Source organism: Fusarium poae (genome assembly GCF_019609905.1).
Source record: "Fusarium poae strain DAOMC 252244 chromosome Unknown contig_3, whole genome shotgun sequence".
Taxonomy (NCBI): Eukaryota; Fungi; Ascomycota; class Sordariomycetes; order Hypocreales; family Nectriaceae; genus Fusarium; species Fusarium poae.
The window spans coordinates 255,394-268,613 of record NW_025408661.1 but is presented as its reverse complement, the minus strand read 5'-3'; the positions used below and the strand labels follow the sequence as shown (position 1 = coordinate 268,613).

At 48.0% G+C, this 13,220-nt stretch overlaps 3 protein-coding genes across 3 annotated transcripts; 2 read left to right on the top strand and 1 right to left on the bottom strand.

The window, feature by feature from the left end:
- Positions 1–3,415: 3,415 nt before the first annotated feature.
- Positions 3,416–3,931, top strand: FPOAC1_013707 (uncharacterized protein; the record flags this gene model as incomplete). Its single annotated transcript, XM_044858048.1, has 1 exon — positions 3,416–3,931. The coding sequence occupies one exon, from the start codon at positions 3,416–3,418 to the stop codon at positions 3,929–3,931; it is 516 nt and encodes a 171-aa protein (XP_044700872.1).
- Positions 3,932–4,466: 535 nt separating this feature from the next.
- FPOAC1_013706 (uncharacterized protein) lies at positions 4,467–5,774 on the bottom strand (the record flags this gene model as incomplete). Its single annotated transcript, XM_044858047.1, has 1 exon — positions 4,467–5,774. One exon carries the CDS (start codon positions 5,772–5,774, stop codon positions 4,467–4,469), a length of 1,308 nt encoding a protein of 435 aa, XP_044700871.1.
- Positions 5,775–10,982: 5,208 nt separating this feature from the next.
- Positions 10,983–11,723, top strand: FPOAC1_013705 (uncharacterized protein; the record flags this gene model as incomplete). Its single annotated transcript, XM_044858046.1, has 2 exons — positions 10,983–11,092; positions 11,144–11,723. The coding sequence occupies 2 exons, from the start codon at positions 10,983–10,985 to the stop codon at positions 11,721–11,723; spliced, it is 690 nt and encodes a 229-aa protein (XP_044700870.1).
- Positions 11,724–13,220: the final 1,497 nt, after the last annotated feature.

Sequence of the window (13,220 nt, the reverse complement as noted above, 5' to 3'; positions counted from 1 at the left end):
CATATCAATTCAACGAGATGGCATCAACGTTGATGAAGTTGATGTTTGTTGACGGCGGACTGCAGGGTAGGTGGGCGGACCGAGGCAAGATATTTCGCGCGCAACGAGACGCGTCGTTGACGCGTTCGCCAACAGCAACCACCTGACGAAATGCAGAGCTCGGCCACCATTGCTCCATCATCCACACCGTCAACGCCTTTGCGAAGCAAATCAGCCTCCCTCATCCCCACGCTCATGATGCCAACTTTACAGGTTCTGACCCCCTGGACCTTACTGACGAGGATCATGATTTCGTCTTCGAACGATTCAAAGGCTACACCCTCAGTGAACGCAGGTCATCTACAAGACAATGGGTATGGAAGTTCGGCTTCGATATCTCAAAGGCGGGCAACAGTGCCACATGGGTCTGCGGCTTTTGCGTTAAGAAGCGAGACCTTCGACCCTCACACTACGACGCTCGAAACCTCAGCAACGTTGAGCTACATCTCTCGAGCTTCCACAACGTGCGCAACGCGAGCGCGAAGCGAACCGTACCGAATACTCTGAAACGTCCACATGACATGGCGGATCAGATGTCGGTCGTTTCGTTCTTTGGCCTCGACGTCAACGACGCGAATCAGCAAGCTATGGCGAATCGACTGGTTGCCTCTTTCAACAAGGAGGAGTTCCAACGCAAGATGGTCAAGTGGATGGTCAGCGCCAACCTGCCCTTCCGCACCGCGCAACATCCCTTTCTTCGCGAAGTCCTCGAGTATCTCAGCCCTTCGGTCGGCATCCAACGCGCGCACATCAGCGACAAGAGCGTGCGGGCGATTGCGTTTCGCGAATACGAGAAAAACAAGGGGCTGGTAGCCAAGACGCTTCAGGAGAGCCCTGGTCAAGTTCATCTTGCTTTTGATGGCTGGACTTCAACAAACGGCCTCTCACTCTATGGTGTCAGTGCCGTATATCGCGACCGACAGGCACAACCCCACAAAATTGTGCTTGGTCTGCCTGAAATGGATGGCAGGCATACTGGGAAGAATATCGCCGCTGCGGTTCTCGAAGTCATCAGCTCCTACGATATCGAGAAGAAGATCGGATATTTCACTGTCGACAATGCATCGAACAACGATACGGCTTTGGCGGAAATCGGGGATGCCCTGGGCTTTCATTGGCCAGAGCGCAGAGTTCGCTGCCTGGGTCATGTTATAAATTTGGTTGTAAAGGCCCTTCTTTTCGGCCAAGATTATGAGTCTTTCGAGCGGGATGTTAACGATGGCCTGCTTACTGTGCAGCGCGAACACGAGCAGTGGAGGAAGAGAGGACCCATTGGGAAGCTTCACAACTTCTGTCAAGAAGTCAATCGGTCAGACCTATGGACGAGGAAGCTTATCTCGGCCCAGGAGCACCGCATTCGAGAGGCAGCAGAAGACTCTGGGTTCAAAGCCCATAAACCAGTTAAGGTTGTCACCGACAATGCCACCCGATGGCTTTCGCAATTCTACATGCAACGCGCGCTTCGACTAAAGCCTTTTTACGATACCTTCATATTCGAGGCTAGGGCACATTTCGACTCTGAGAACCGAACAAGATGCGGCAACTTGAGGAAGGGCGTCAGAGAACCCTACTTTCTCCAGGAAGGCAATAGGCTGGAAGAGAGTGATTGGGAGGCAATACAAGCTCTCCATGACATCCTTCTCAATTTTGAGCTTGTCATCAAATCCCTGCAGGGCGACTCCCAGTCTCGCGAGAAACAGCGAAGCCTTGGCGAGGAAGCCATTGACCAGATTCATGGCGCAAGTTGGGAAATCTTTGATGCATATGAGTTTCTCCTCGACGGCCTCGAGACTGCGAAGGGCATCGTGGCAGGTCTTCCTGAAGGTGATCATTTGGTCGTGAACGTCAACAATGCGTGGAAGAAGCTCGATTCCTACTACGCGAAAGTGGGTGAATCACCATTGATCTACGCTGCCGCGGTTCTGAATCCTGGGAAACGTTGGGACGCTTTCGACGGGTGGTACGAAGATCACCCCAACTGGATCGACGCAGCGAGGCAACAGGTGTACCGCCTATGGCGTGAACAGTACAAAGATTTGCCGATTGACGCTGAAGACGTCCTCGAGCCGCCTAGGAAAGCCCTTCGTCTTTCGACCAACAAATTCACAAACTTCAAAAAGCAAAGGCGAGACGTCAGCGGGCAAACGTCAGCCTCCTTGTCACCATGTGCGTCGCCAGCGGCAACTGGAGCCGGATGAGTTTGAACTATGGGAGCATGATCACGCTGCAGGCGATAAGCATGTGGAGGACCCGCGTCTTTACTGGCACAAGAGAAGGCAAAAATACCCTCGGCTATCACGCATGGCTCTAGATCTACACACTGTACTTCCCATGAGTGCTGAGGTCGAGCGTCTGTTTAGCGTCACCGGTCACATGGTGGTTCCTCTGCGCAACCGACTGCATGCCGATACTCTTTCACTCTGTCAGACCATCCGGAGCTGGTACCACGCTGGTGTGATCCAGGATCTTGATCCAATGTTGAAGTGGACGGGCAACATGATACCAGATGTCGAAGAATCTGAGGATTAACAGCTAGAGGCTTGGCTTGTCAGCAAATATGGGTGCAACACCTATCAACGGATACCAACATCTATCAATCAATGTCGTTTGTTTATCAACTTCTATCAATCAACCCACCTGTCATTACGTAATCATCTATTATCTATCAACGAGGTGTTATATTGATGCTCGTTGAATTGATCCGAACCCTGGTCATCGTACCTGGCAGCGACTACTGTATATATGGTTTGTTGTTTATTCACAGACATGTCCATGCGAAAACCGACATGCTAGTATACCAAGATCCGGTCAAGTCATAACCCATCTGAGTTCTGCCTCGTGCGGAGTCCTTGTCGTTGCCAGAAGCGGTGACCATCCCAGGAAAAAGACCAAGTTGGGACGATCTTACGTTTACCTCAAGTCACACTGAGCAGACCTGACTGGCAGGTTATGCCTGATCATCATCTTTATTAGGGATAGGCTTATTTAGGTAGGTAGGAATTGTTTCAGGCGGTAAAAACAACGTGATTCAAGTGGCTGCGCTCAGCCTGACTAGTGGGTATATCAACCACCATTAGCACATAGTATGTACCAAGGGGTAATGTAATGGAAACTGTAAGCTGGCCCAAGCCCTAGTTACTAATGTAGCATTATGCACAAGCAATCTTGACAATATCAATAGCTCCCGTGAGGGGTGAGTGTAATGATACAACGGAGGTTTGGCCGCGGTATGTAAAAGGGAGCGGAGGGTCGACCTTGATTAAAATCAGAAACCACTTTCCATATATTGATAATACAGTCTTTCACAGACCTTCTATAACTATTCTTTTCGTCATTTAAGCTTGCGCCACCAGACATTCGAACGACTCGTGCCATGATGAGTTACCCGCAGTCCTCCAGCCTTCCATTCACCCCGGACATGGAACCTCCATGCCCAGGCCAAAGGGATCCGTCGTCCAATATCGATTTGAGAAGTGCAGCGGCGAGCTCCAGCGCTCCTCCTCAATGTATTGATAATGCTTATCAAAAGCGATTCTCATTCCAAACCCATGGAGTCACTCAAGACTCTTACCAGTCCCGGCAGCTTGATACACTCTTAAGATTATACTCGGAATTGAAGATGGAAGTCACAAAGCTAAAGGACGACAACCGCAAGCTCAACCGACGGGTCCGACTTTGCGAGAAGTACAAATATTTTCAAAGCAATCGTAATCGGCCGTGCTTGCACACGAGGAGACTGTCATTGGCTATCAAAAAGAGGAGGAGGAGACGTCCAAAGACGGATGGATCACCTCACTTGTCTTCACAAGTTATTCCTTGCACACCTACCATCGAGCATGTTGTGCATGAAAGCGGAATTTACCAGACGGACTCTGAGGATGAGGTCAACTAGGGTTCTTTTGTCATTTCATCGTCAGTCCAATATTATTTACATCGGAAAACGTCATGAAAAGAAGCATGATCATTTTCGAACAACAAAACCGCGAATTAATTGAAATAAGATAGCTTCTTCCTTTACGAAACGCTCAGTTCTAGTCGATCATCTGGTTTACAATTGACACAAGGAGCTACTACTGCATCAGGTATCATTCGTATTGACTTATGCATATTTAAGTATAGTTAGAGGACAAGATAGGTAGCTGTCAAGGAAGATAGAGTGAAACTACGGGCGCACTCCTCGTCCATCATGAGGTTTTACCACGTTAAACTATAATCGGTTTAATTCAGCATGCCATCCTTACAAATCCCATGGAGATCCTAACCTATACATATTGCAAGGTCCTCTAACAGAAAGCAGGATTCTGTACCTTGACTGCTGTTCTTATGACATGATGATCGAGCTTGACCTATTTAGTACGCCACAGGGAACATTGTAGGAACCACTGGAAAGACCTCAAGCTCAATGGCCAAAGACAGGCTTAGTTCTTCTATCCTGGTATGCTTCCGTCTTCTTTGAACTTGGAAAGGTCCAGCTGCTCCACGCCATGCCGATCCAAAGGAAAGCCTTGTTGTTTCAATTCCTGAATCAGCCATAGCATATAGTCAGGGACGTGATCAAGAAAGTACCTTACTGCCCAGCGTCCTGCCAAGGCTGGGCAGTGCAAAGAATGACTGTGTACAAAGTCGAAACAGTGCAGCAGTCCAGGATGGCGACGGAGGCAAAGCCGGATGTTCTCCTCGAAGACTGAAGAACGTAGGACCTTGTTTAAGCGAAGATATACTCCTGTCTGGATCGTCGCACCCCAGCTGTGGAACAGGCCGGCGAGGCGTGTATCTGTGTAATCGATTGACAACACCATCTGAAGGAGAGCGTCTAGGAAATCGCTAAAATCCCTGGCAGGGAGTGATACGGTATTGCCATTCATTTGTCCATCTCGGTAAAGCAATTTCAGAAGTCGCTCCAGCGCAACGACTTGCCGGCTAGTCTGTACTGAAGACACCCGCTCCGTGGCAATCGAAAATGCAAGCTCCAGCATCCCGCCGAGCTCTAATGATTTCAACAGATGCGATGAGGCTGAGTCCAGCATCCAGAGGATAGAAAGGAAGGCGTTGTCACTGCAAAACCTCCGCATCGCAGGTAGTGCATGGGCGCCAAGTTCCAGTAAAGCTGTCATCACCGGCCCTTTCCTGTGACAGACAGCTAACGCCAGTGGAGTACATCCGTATCCAATTTCAGAATTGACATCTAATGCATTCCGCTCCACCATGACTCTTAACAGGTATGTCATGCCTTCTCGTATAGCGGCTTGGAATGCTTCCAAGTCGGGAGGACGCAAGCCTCTCGAAGCACCTCGCCGGACTATGAGCACGGCTGTCAGTTCCTGGTGATTGAGGATGGCTTCCATAAGCGGTGTTCTCCTGGAGAGGTCTATACCCTCTTTGTCGTCGATATCAAGACCATGGTTGATAAGATAGGCGACAATATCGTCCAGCCCTCTCCGTGCTGCTAGATGAAGTGGCGAATAGAGAGTTGCGTCGATGCGGTGAAAGGATAGTGGATGCCATTTTTGAGCATCTTGACATTTTGTAAAGGCAGCTCCACCCTCCTTCGCCGCCTCAATGATCCTCAGCGCATCGCGCCGGTCTCGGCAGTAGACGATAGAGTAAAAGACGGATGAGGATCTGTGGTTGATCACGTCGTTTCTGTAAAGTATGGGTTTGCAAATGTTGTAGAGCACGCGACACGACCGGGATAGTGAGGCCTGGGCACCGAGAGAGCATAACTCGGTGATCATGCAAATAAGCTCCGACGGTAATAAGGAAATCATGTCAGATCAGCTACCCCGCGCCTCCTCGTAGCTGACCTACCGAAGATCTGTTTTTTTCTTCTTCTTCTTCTTCTTCTTCTTTTCTTCTTTTCTTGTTCGGAAATTCTAGAAGCTGCACGTAACTGCTGCGAACTTTGGGAATGGAGACAGCCAACGCATGAAGATATCCATGTCACACCCGAGAACAAAGAGAGTGCGATGTAGACAAAGGTTTCAATTACCAAACATTTATTCAAAATAGACACGTACGATTATGGTTGTACGATCAATCCCAGTATAGACCAGAAAACCCCAAACAGGACGTTAATCTTCAAGATTCGCTCGCTACATAGCATGTTTGTCGTCAGAATGTTGATATTCTCGTAACTTTCGAATTGAGCGTCTAAATGCCTTTTCTATCCTTTTGTTCGAATGACATTTAAAATACGTGAACGCAGCGAGGCCTTGGCCAAAATAAGTCTCGGCTGAGTGATTGATAATCTCAGGTTGTTCAAGTTTTAAAACGTTCTTGTTATGCTAACCAAGCCCTAGCATCAGGAGTGTAGTAAAAAAGACTTGGTGCAATAATGCCTAGTATTCTTCCATGTTGTGGCTACCCCAGACCACCACACCCCCATATTATTGAAAAATGGGGCACGATTCTTGACAAGATATTTCACCTACTCCTCACCCGGCCACACGTAGTTGAGGCTTTTCTATTCATGGTCGTGTAGGGCTATCCGTTTTTTCAAACTAGCTTGATATGTCTTATATAGAATCGAAGCATCTTGTGAAGCCATTAGACCGTAATCACCGGATGCCACGATGGTTTGCCTTGACTGACCTGCTGTGGACACTTTGCGTAAGCTTCCTCTCTGGAATGTTCAGACACATCCCCATTCGGCCATCTTAGAAAAACGTAATACGTGCTCGTCGACACATCAAATTCCATGTGATCCACATCAGCACGATCCCACTCCACGCTGGGCAATGAATCTGCTCGAGCTGAATGGCTTTTAGTGTTAGCGGTGCCGAGACTGGTGGAAGGGTTCCGCTGCGATCGAGTTCTCATGGTGACCGAAAAGCACCCAGATTGAAGTGAATTTCCAAAACAGCTTTTCAAACACGAAATGATACAGAGTGGTGCGAGTTCAGCGTCAGTAACTTGTTATTGTAGTTTTATTGAGAGTGCCCCAAAATGGACTAAACGTGGCGCATGCCCCGCGTACTGCCGACGATGGGATGATCCCTGTCCTTCGTACTCACTAATAGTATTTAGATGGGTATCAGTGATCCCAAGTGAATTTGAACTCCATGCATGACCGGAAGAAATGATGAGGATAGTCCGAGCTGGCTCTTATGAAAAGGGAGTAGTTGTAAGTCGATTATACTACGGATCTTTGAAGCCCGGACGCCGAAATAACTGGACTCTGTTATGTCTGATATCTGGCGGGGTCGATTTCGACTCTGGCTGTGTACATGGCATGCGCCACGCTTAGTCCGTTTTGGGGTACTTCCATTAAAACTAGAAACTACTGACGCTGGACCCGCACCACCCTGTAGATCCTTGGGTCTTGTTAGTTACTAGTAATAGCTTGCTAGGATGCCATCACTTCTATTGTGTTACCTGGTTATCGTAATTGGCCTTACCTGCTTCTTGGTTTGATTGAACCGAAGTCATCGTAATAACCTTGTCTCTTTTGTGCAAGTTTTTCAATGACTGGAAGGTGGGGATCCAATATGACACCCCAAACGGTAGTTTTAGGCTTGAAACACTGCGTCCGAACTTTGATTTTCTATAGTTGTAATGCGGGTGGCGTGCCCTGTCGCCGGTAATCCATCTTAAACTCTGAAATCTCACGAAGGCACCTGAGAAACGGGACACTGTACGGTACTTTAACCTCAGGAAGGTGCCAAATCGTATCTTAAAAAACTATGACAGCCAGAAAGAGGCTCCTCTGTAACAGACGTGTTTCCCCCCTTAGACAGACTGTGTCATACAATTCCTTATTCGACAAGTGTCGATTTACCGTACTTTCCTTATCTTTCCCGCTCCGTATTCTTTCCCCCACCGCCACCTTTTCTACATGTCCCCTGGTAAGCTGTCCAAGACGTCTAACTCAAAAGGAATAATCACGCAAAATACAGGCAACAGTCTTGAGTGCGTCGGAAACGCCTTCCAGGAAATTTGTTTCCTGGGCACACGTATCTTCGACTCTTGTTACCATTCGAGTTGCTGGCCAACGTTGCTCGTACAAAGTGATTGGTAGTGCCGTGGTGACTTGTAAGAGTACAAAGGTCGATGAGACGATTTTAAGATTCATACTTAGAAATTGATTAATGGCGGACACGAAGTCGGCGACTAAAAGGTGACTACAAAATTATTTTTTCAGAAAGAATCACCATCAAGGTATTTCTAGGAAAGGACGCAGCACGGGAGCCGCCGTTTATGTATTCTCGCCATTATCATTTCATCAAGAACGAGGTCTGAAGCTGGATGGCGCGATGCCGAGAGGGAGTGAAATTTAAAGGCGGCTGAAATGGCCCTACAACCCTTGACTTCCTTGTCAGTGGGTACTACTTTACGGTTGAAGGTCTGCTTCAGGCCCTTGTGCCTGTCAAGCATCGGCAGACATCCGTTCCAGAACTGGGCCTTTGTCGTCTGGTCCACCCTTGTTTTCCCTGCACCTACGTCTCGGTTTAGTCCAAAAAAGAGGAATATCCTCATTCTGCCCACTTCCTATTCAATTGCAGTGTCTACTTCTTTTACTGTTTTGACTACACCCTCAGCTCTGCAACAGGTATCCACGCAAATCTCTCAATTCGTCCAGTGCCAAATCAGTGTACAGACCGCTTAGCATCGTGTGCGCATATCTCCAATCCTGGTGTGTCATGACCATAGCTAAAGGGGACGGCCAGGAGAATAATGGCATGTGAGTGGCAATAACACAACACCCACCTCTCCCACAGCCTGCGGTTGGGGCCGTGAGATACATATTGACTTCAATAAGATACTTGGTAGATTCCATCCAGGATCACTACTTCGATGATGAAAAGGTAGGAAGGATGATTCTATTCGATCGGCTACCCCTTTCCCCAACTTTCGCGCTTACCGTGCCACTAAAAACTTCTTCTCAATGGACTTGTCCACTTCCCCCCTCTCATACATTTAGAAGACAATGAACGTCAGAGAAATACCTGTACTCAAAACATTCACATCTCCAACGACCTCTGCACACATGATACTAATGGGCCAAAGGGATGCACATACTTCCATATCAAATGGCAGGGACACGAGAGCAGAAAGGAATGGACATGGGAACCCCAGGAGAATCTTGAGTCAGTTACCTGGTTCTCATGCCGTTTACCCACTGGGCTGACTATTGGGGACAGAATCGGAGGCGACGCGTTGGTGGAGAATTATTTTGCAAGCCTCGCCAAGCGGCGGAAAAGAGCTAGAAAGTCTGCGAACAAGCGACCAAGTCCGACAGGCACTAATCCCAGCATCAAACCAGGCAAGAGGAGTGAGAGTTATCGCCTTGCCCGCCCAAGCCGCACACCGAAGTCGACGTGGGAGCCTCCTCGGGGCACGTGGGAGAACGAAAGTTTTCACATCGATGGCTGTCAGGGAGACAGCATAGAAGACTTGATGATTTACGTTACCTGGCCCGGAGGCCACAAAACCAAGCAGAAGATGGACTTTTTATGCAAGAAATGCCCTCAAAAGGTATCAGCGTCTTTATTTCGTTACAACGACCAAGTGTGCCTTGTGAGGCTGATCATTTCTTTTTGTCTTTAGATGCTCCGCTATCTGGAGCAGTACGTGTCAATGTCGTAACAACAAGTTTTGGAGGCGACAACACGATTTTGATCTGGTTCATAGCGACTCGACAAAGCCGAGAACACGGCAGCCTATTACGAACATGGTAGACACGGTTACAGTACTGTGAGGAGAGATTCAAGGCTTGAATTCGCCATAGGTACAGTAAAAGGAGTGACCACAAGTGGCTGCGGTTTTGAGGAAAGTCAGACAAACGGGCTACACTACAGTACATAGGAGTAATATAGTCTGAAATTACCACGGAGGCACTCGACGCACCCTTTTCTATTTCTATTGTGGCCCGGACACCTTAGTTTCACGTCTTGGTGGGAGTCTGATTGATTGAATATGGTGCAAGGGCTATGATAGTAGCGTATCTCGCACCCCTTATCCTTCCTGTACCCGTTTCCGTCTGAGCCAAAAACGGATTTTCAGAGAGCGATCAAATCGAGGCGTCAAGGAGTTCAAAGGACTGATCATTGGGAGTTTGCAATAACGTTGCAGGTATAACTATAAGTATGCTTGGAACGCCCGGAAAGACTGCGACCTTGTCTTGTTCTTTCCACCCGTCGGATGTGAAAATGACGTCACCGCTTCCGCAACCATTTCAACTCCAAGGCCTTGAATCGGAGAGCGAGAAATGGACAATTGATCATGGGCAGGACCTGCCTGACTATTACACTCCACCGAGCCATGAGCGTCCCTTTACTCCCTGTCCTGAAACTGATCCCATTCCGGACATTCAGCAGCTTGAATCCACTTCTAGTGGATACGAGCCCGCATTGGACGTCTCTCCCACATACGACTCATTCGACTCAAATTTTGACATGCAGGAAAAAATGAAAGAATTGTGCAGGGAGCTAGAAGTTCTGAAGAGTACGGTTGATTGGATGCATGGCGTGCAAGACACACAGAATAGGGCCATAAGCAGGCTCTTGCTACTGCAGAGACGAGAAATCAGCGTTACGGCGCCGTATGAGCACAGAGTTTGAAAATGGCCACCAATGGCCCTGTCATGGATAGTAGATCATAACAATCGAGCACCTTGCCTGGCCAGAAAAAGTTGCAGTATATTCTTTCAGCCAAGGAAGGTCTCCTCGACGTGAGAGCGACTTCATTCTTAGACTTTGTAGCAGTTTATCTATGCGATTGGCGTATTTGAAACGTAAAGCAAACCGCTATGTTCGGACTCCAGTCCACGAAGTCCTTTTGCATCCATCTGAGGTGAAATTACTTGCGATATGCGATTTGAAGAGTTAAAAACCACGACACTTTCCATCAGATGCGCTTTGAATACACTAGACAGTGAAAAGGGATACAAAGCGATCAGAATCACCCCATCGCACATCTCCAAGATCTAGTCAACAGTATCGAATATGCAGCAACTCGGTTCATACCAAGCAGTCGATGGTGTCGCCAGAGATACAAGCAAGGACAGGTTGCTTTTACGAAGATGCAGGGACAAGCTTACAGCACATATTGGTGAGTATATGACCCACGATAACCGAACTCGTGTCCCCTAACAAAGAGTAGAGAGGAGGACCGGTATCAAATTAGAACCTGGCAATGTACGCTTGGTGATGAAGCAGAGCGATGCCTACACTTGGACCTATACGAAAGAAGTAGCACATCTGTTTTCCAGGGAACTTGAAGACCACGAACCTGAAGCATACCAGAAGCTTTGCAGAGAAGTCGGGAGAAGCTTTCACGCCATCACATTCAGCAAAGGTGATTTCGCTGGTGGCCACCTGCGTTCGGGAAGCCCGCCGCCATACGGCATACCAACATTCGATGCGGATGTAACGGAACGGGGCGGAACGAGTGAAGACGTAGCTTTATTAGGACATCAAGTTTCTATGATGGAGACGAGTGCAGCCTACGACGCAACCACTCGAATGCAGCTGCAGGAAAACATCTGGACTCTGGAACAAGAAAACGAACGTCTCATGCAAGAAACCCAACAGCAGCGAGAGGACGCCACATATCACAGAGATTTCTTCTACAGGCTATTGGAAGCTATAGATGAGCTGAACGCGACGGTCTCCGACATTCGCCAGGACTATATTAGAACAGTCAATATCAGCATGTTTCCGAAAGATCAAGCTCAACTGTTCTAGCGAAGGGAAACTGCAGACTCAAGATGGCTTGTATGTGCATACTCATGGGGGATAGCGAGGATGAAATGGGGCATCGATTTTCACCCTACCCTATGGCAGTGATAGAAAAGGTTTATCTTCAATACAGTAGTTATGGATAATTGTGCTTCCTTTACCTTGGCAGGCTGCTACCGGTAAGTCTGGTGAAGCCAGCTGACAGCTCATTGTTAAGATATCGTGTCCTATTGGAATTTTCAATACAATATTCGCCACGGACAGCGACATTTAGTTCAATTTCCTTTTTAGGCTCGCATCCCCAAACCAAGAGAACACAAAAGCGAAGAGTGATCGTTTTCGACCCTAGCGCCGGGTTTGAAGAGAATTAGAGAAGGGAGATCATTAGTTTGCGATCAAAGGAAAACCGGAAGACTTTCCTCGGATCTTTAAGAAGGAACTATCGGCGTTTCGACGACCGACTTCGGTAAAAGCTTACTATCGCCACTGCGGTGAATGAGAACGGAAAGAAACATATGCGTAGAAGAAAAGGTTTCGCATATAGGTTCCCTGAACCTGTGCAAAGGTTCGGTTTACACGCATCGCCTACATTTCACACGTCTACAGTAGTGGCATTCGAAAAACATGCCTTGCTCTGGACCTTCACAATCAGGACAGATCCATTCTATCAGACAGCTGTTGGCCCTGAGGAACCATGAGTGATGGCTTCCCGCACCTGAACTGCAGTCCTCTTCAGTGTTCAGTCCTGCGATCAAACCGGTGGGCAGCTTTCTTGACGAAGGTAGATATGGAATATAAGGGTCCCTATCGGCTTGATTATTCACGCTTCGGCAATCTTGCGAGCAGTCGCGCAGTTTGAATGAGATTGCATTCATGATTGGAAAATCAAACACATGTGCACGTGTGCCAGGCAAAGGACTTTCAACCAATTCTCAGGAACCACAGATGGCGACAATTCTTTATTTGTATCTACACGACGCGACACAGTGAACCCTAAACGGCCGCATGCTACAGCATACAGTTTGAGTTTGCTAAGGCACAAAACGTCACACGCCAGTCTTTTCGAAGTCAACATCACACAATGAATGCTGAAAGACAGACACGTCGGGCGATAGCCAGTCAGGGACGTGTCCTGTTTTGTACGAAACAGTTCATCCCGGACATGCTTCATTTTTGTCTCCAAACACCGCTAAATATTGACAGGCTGACGCTAGTCTGCATCCCGATCAATAATGGATGAAGCATCCACTAGCCTCAGGTCAACGATAGTGACTTGAAACGCCTGACTCGAATACAGTGATGAACAAAATCAACAGCGGGTACCTACTCTGTGGCTAATGTGGCTGAGTTCGGTATGTATAGGTTATGCCGACATTGCACTGGCTTGCCCCGTCTCCTTGCAACGACAGCCATTACCCTGAACAAGAATGACCACTTGTGGCCTTTAACACCGTCAGCCTGACCATTGTGCAGGCTCAAAAAGGTCTAGTGAGCCTAAAATTG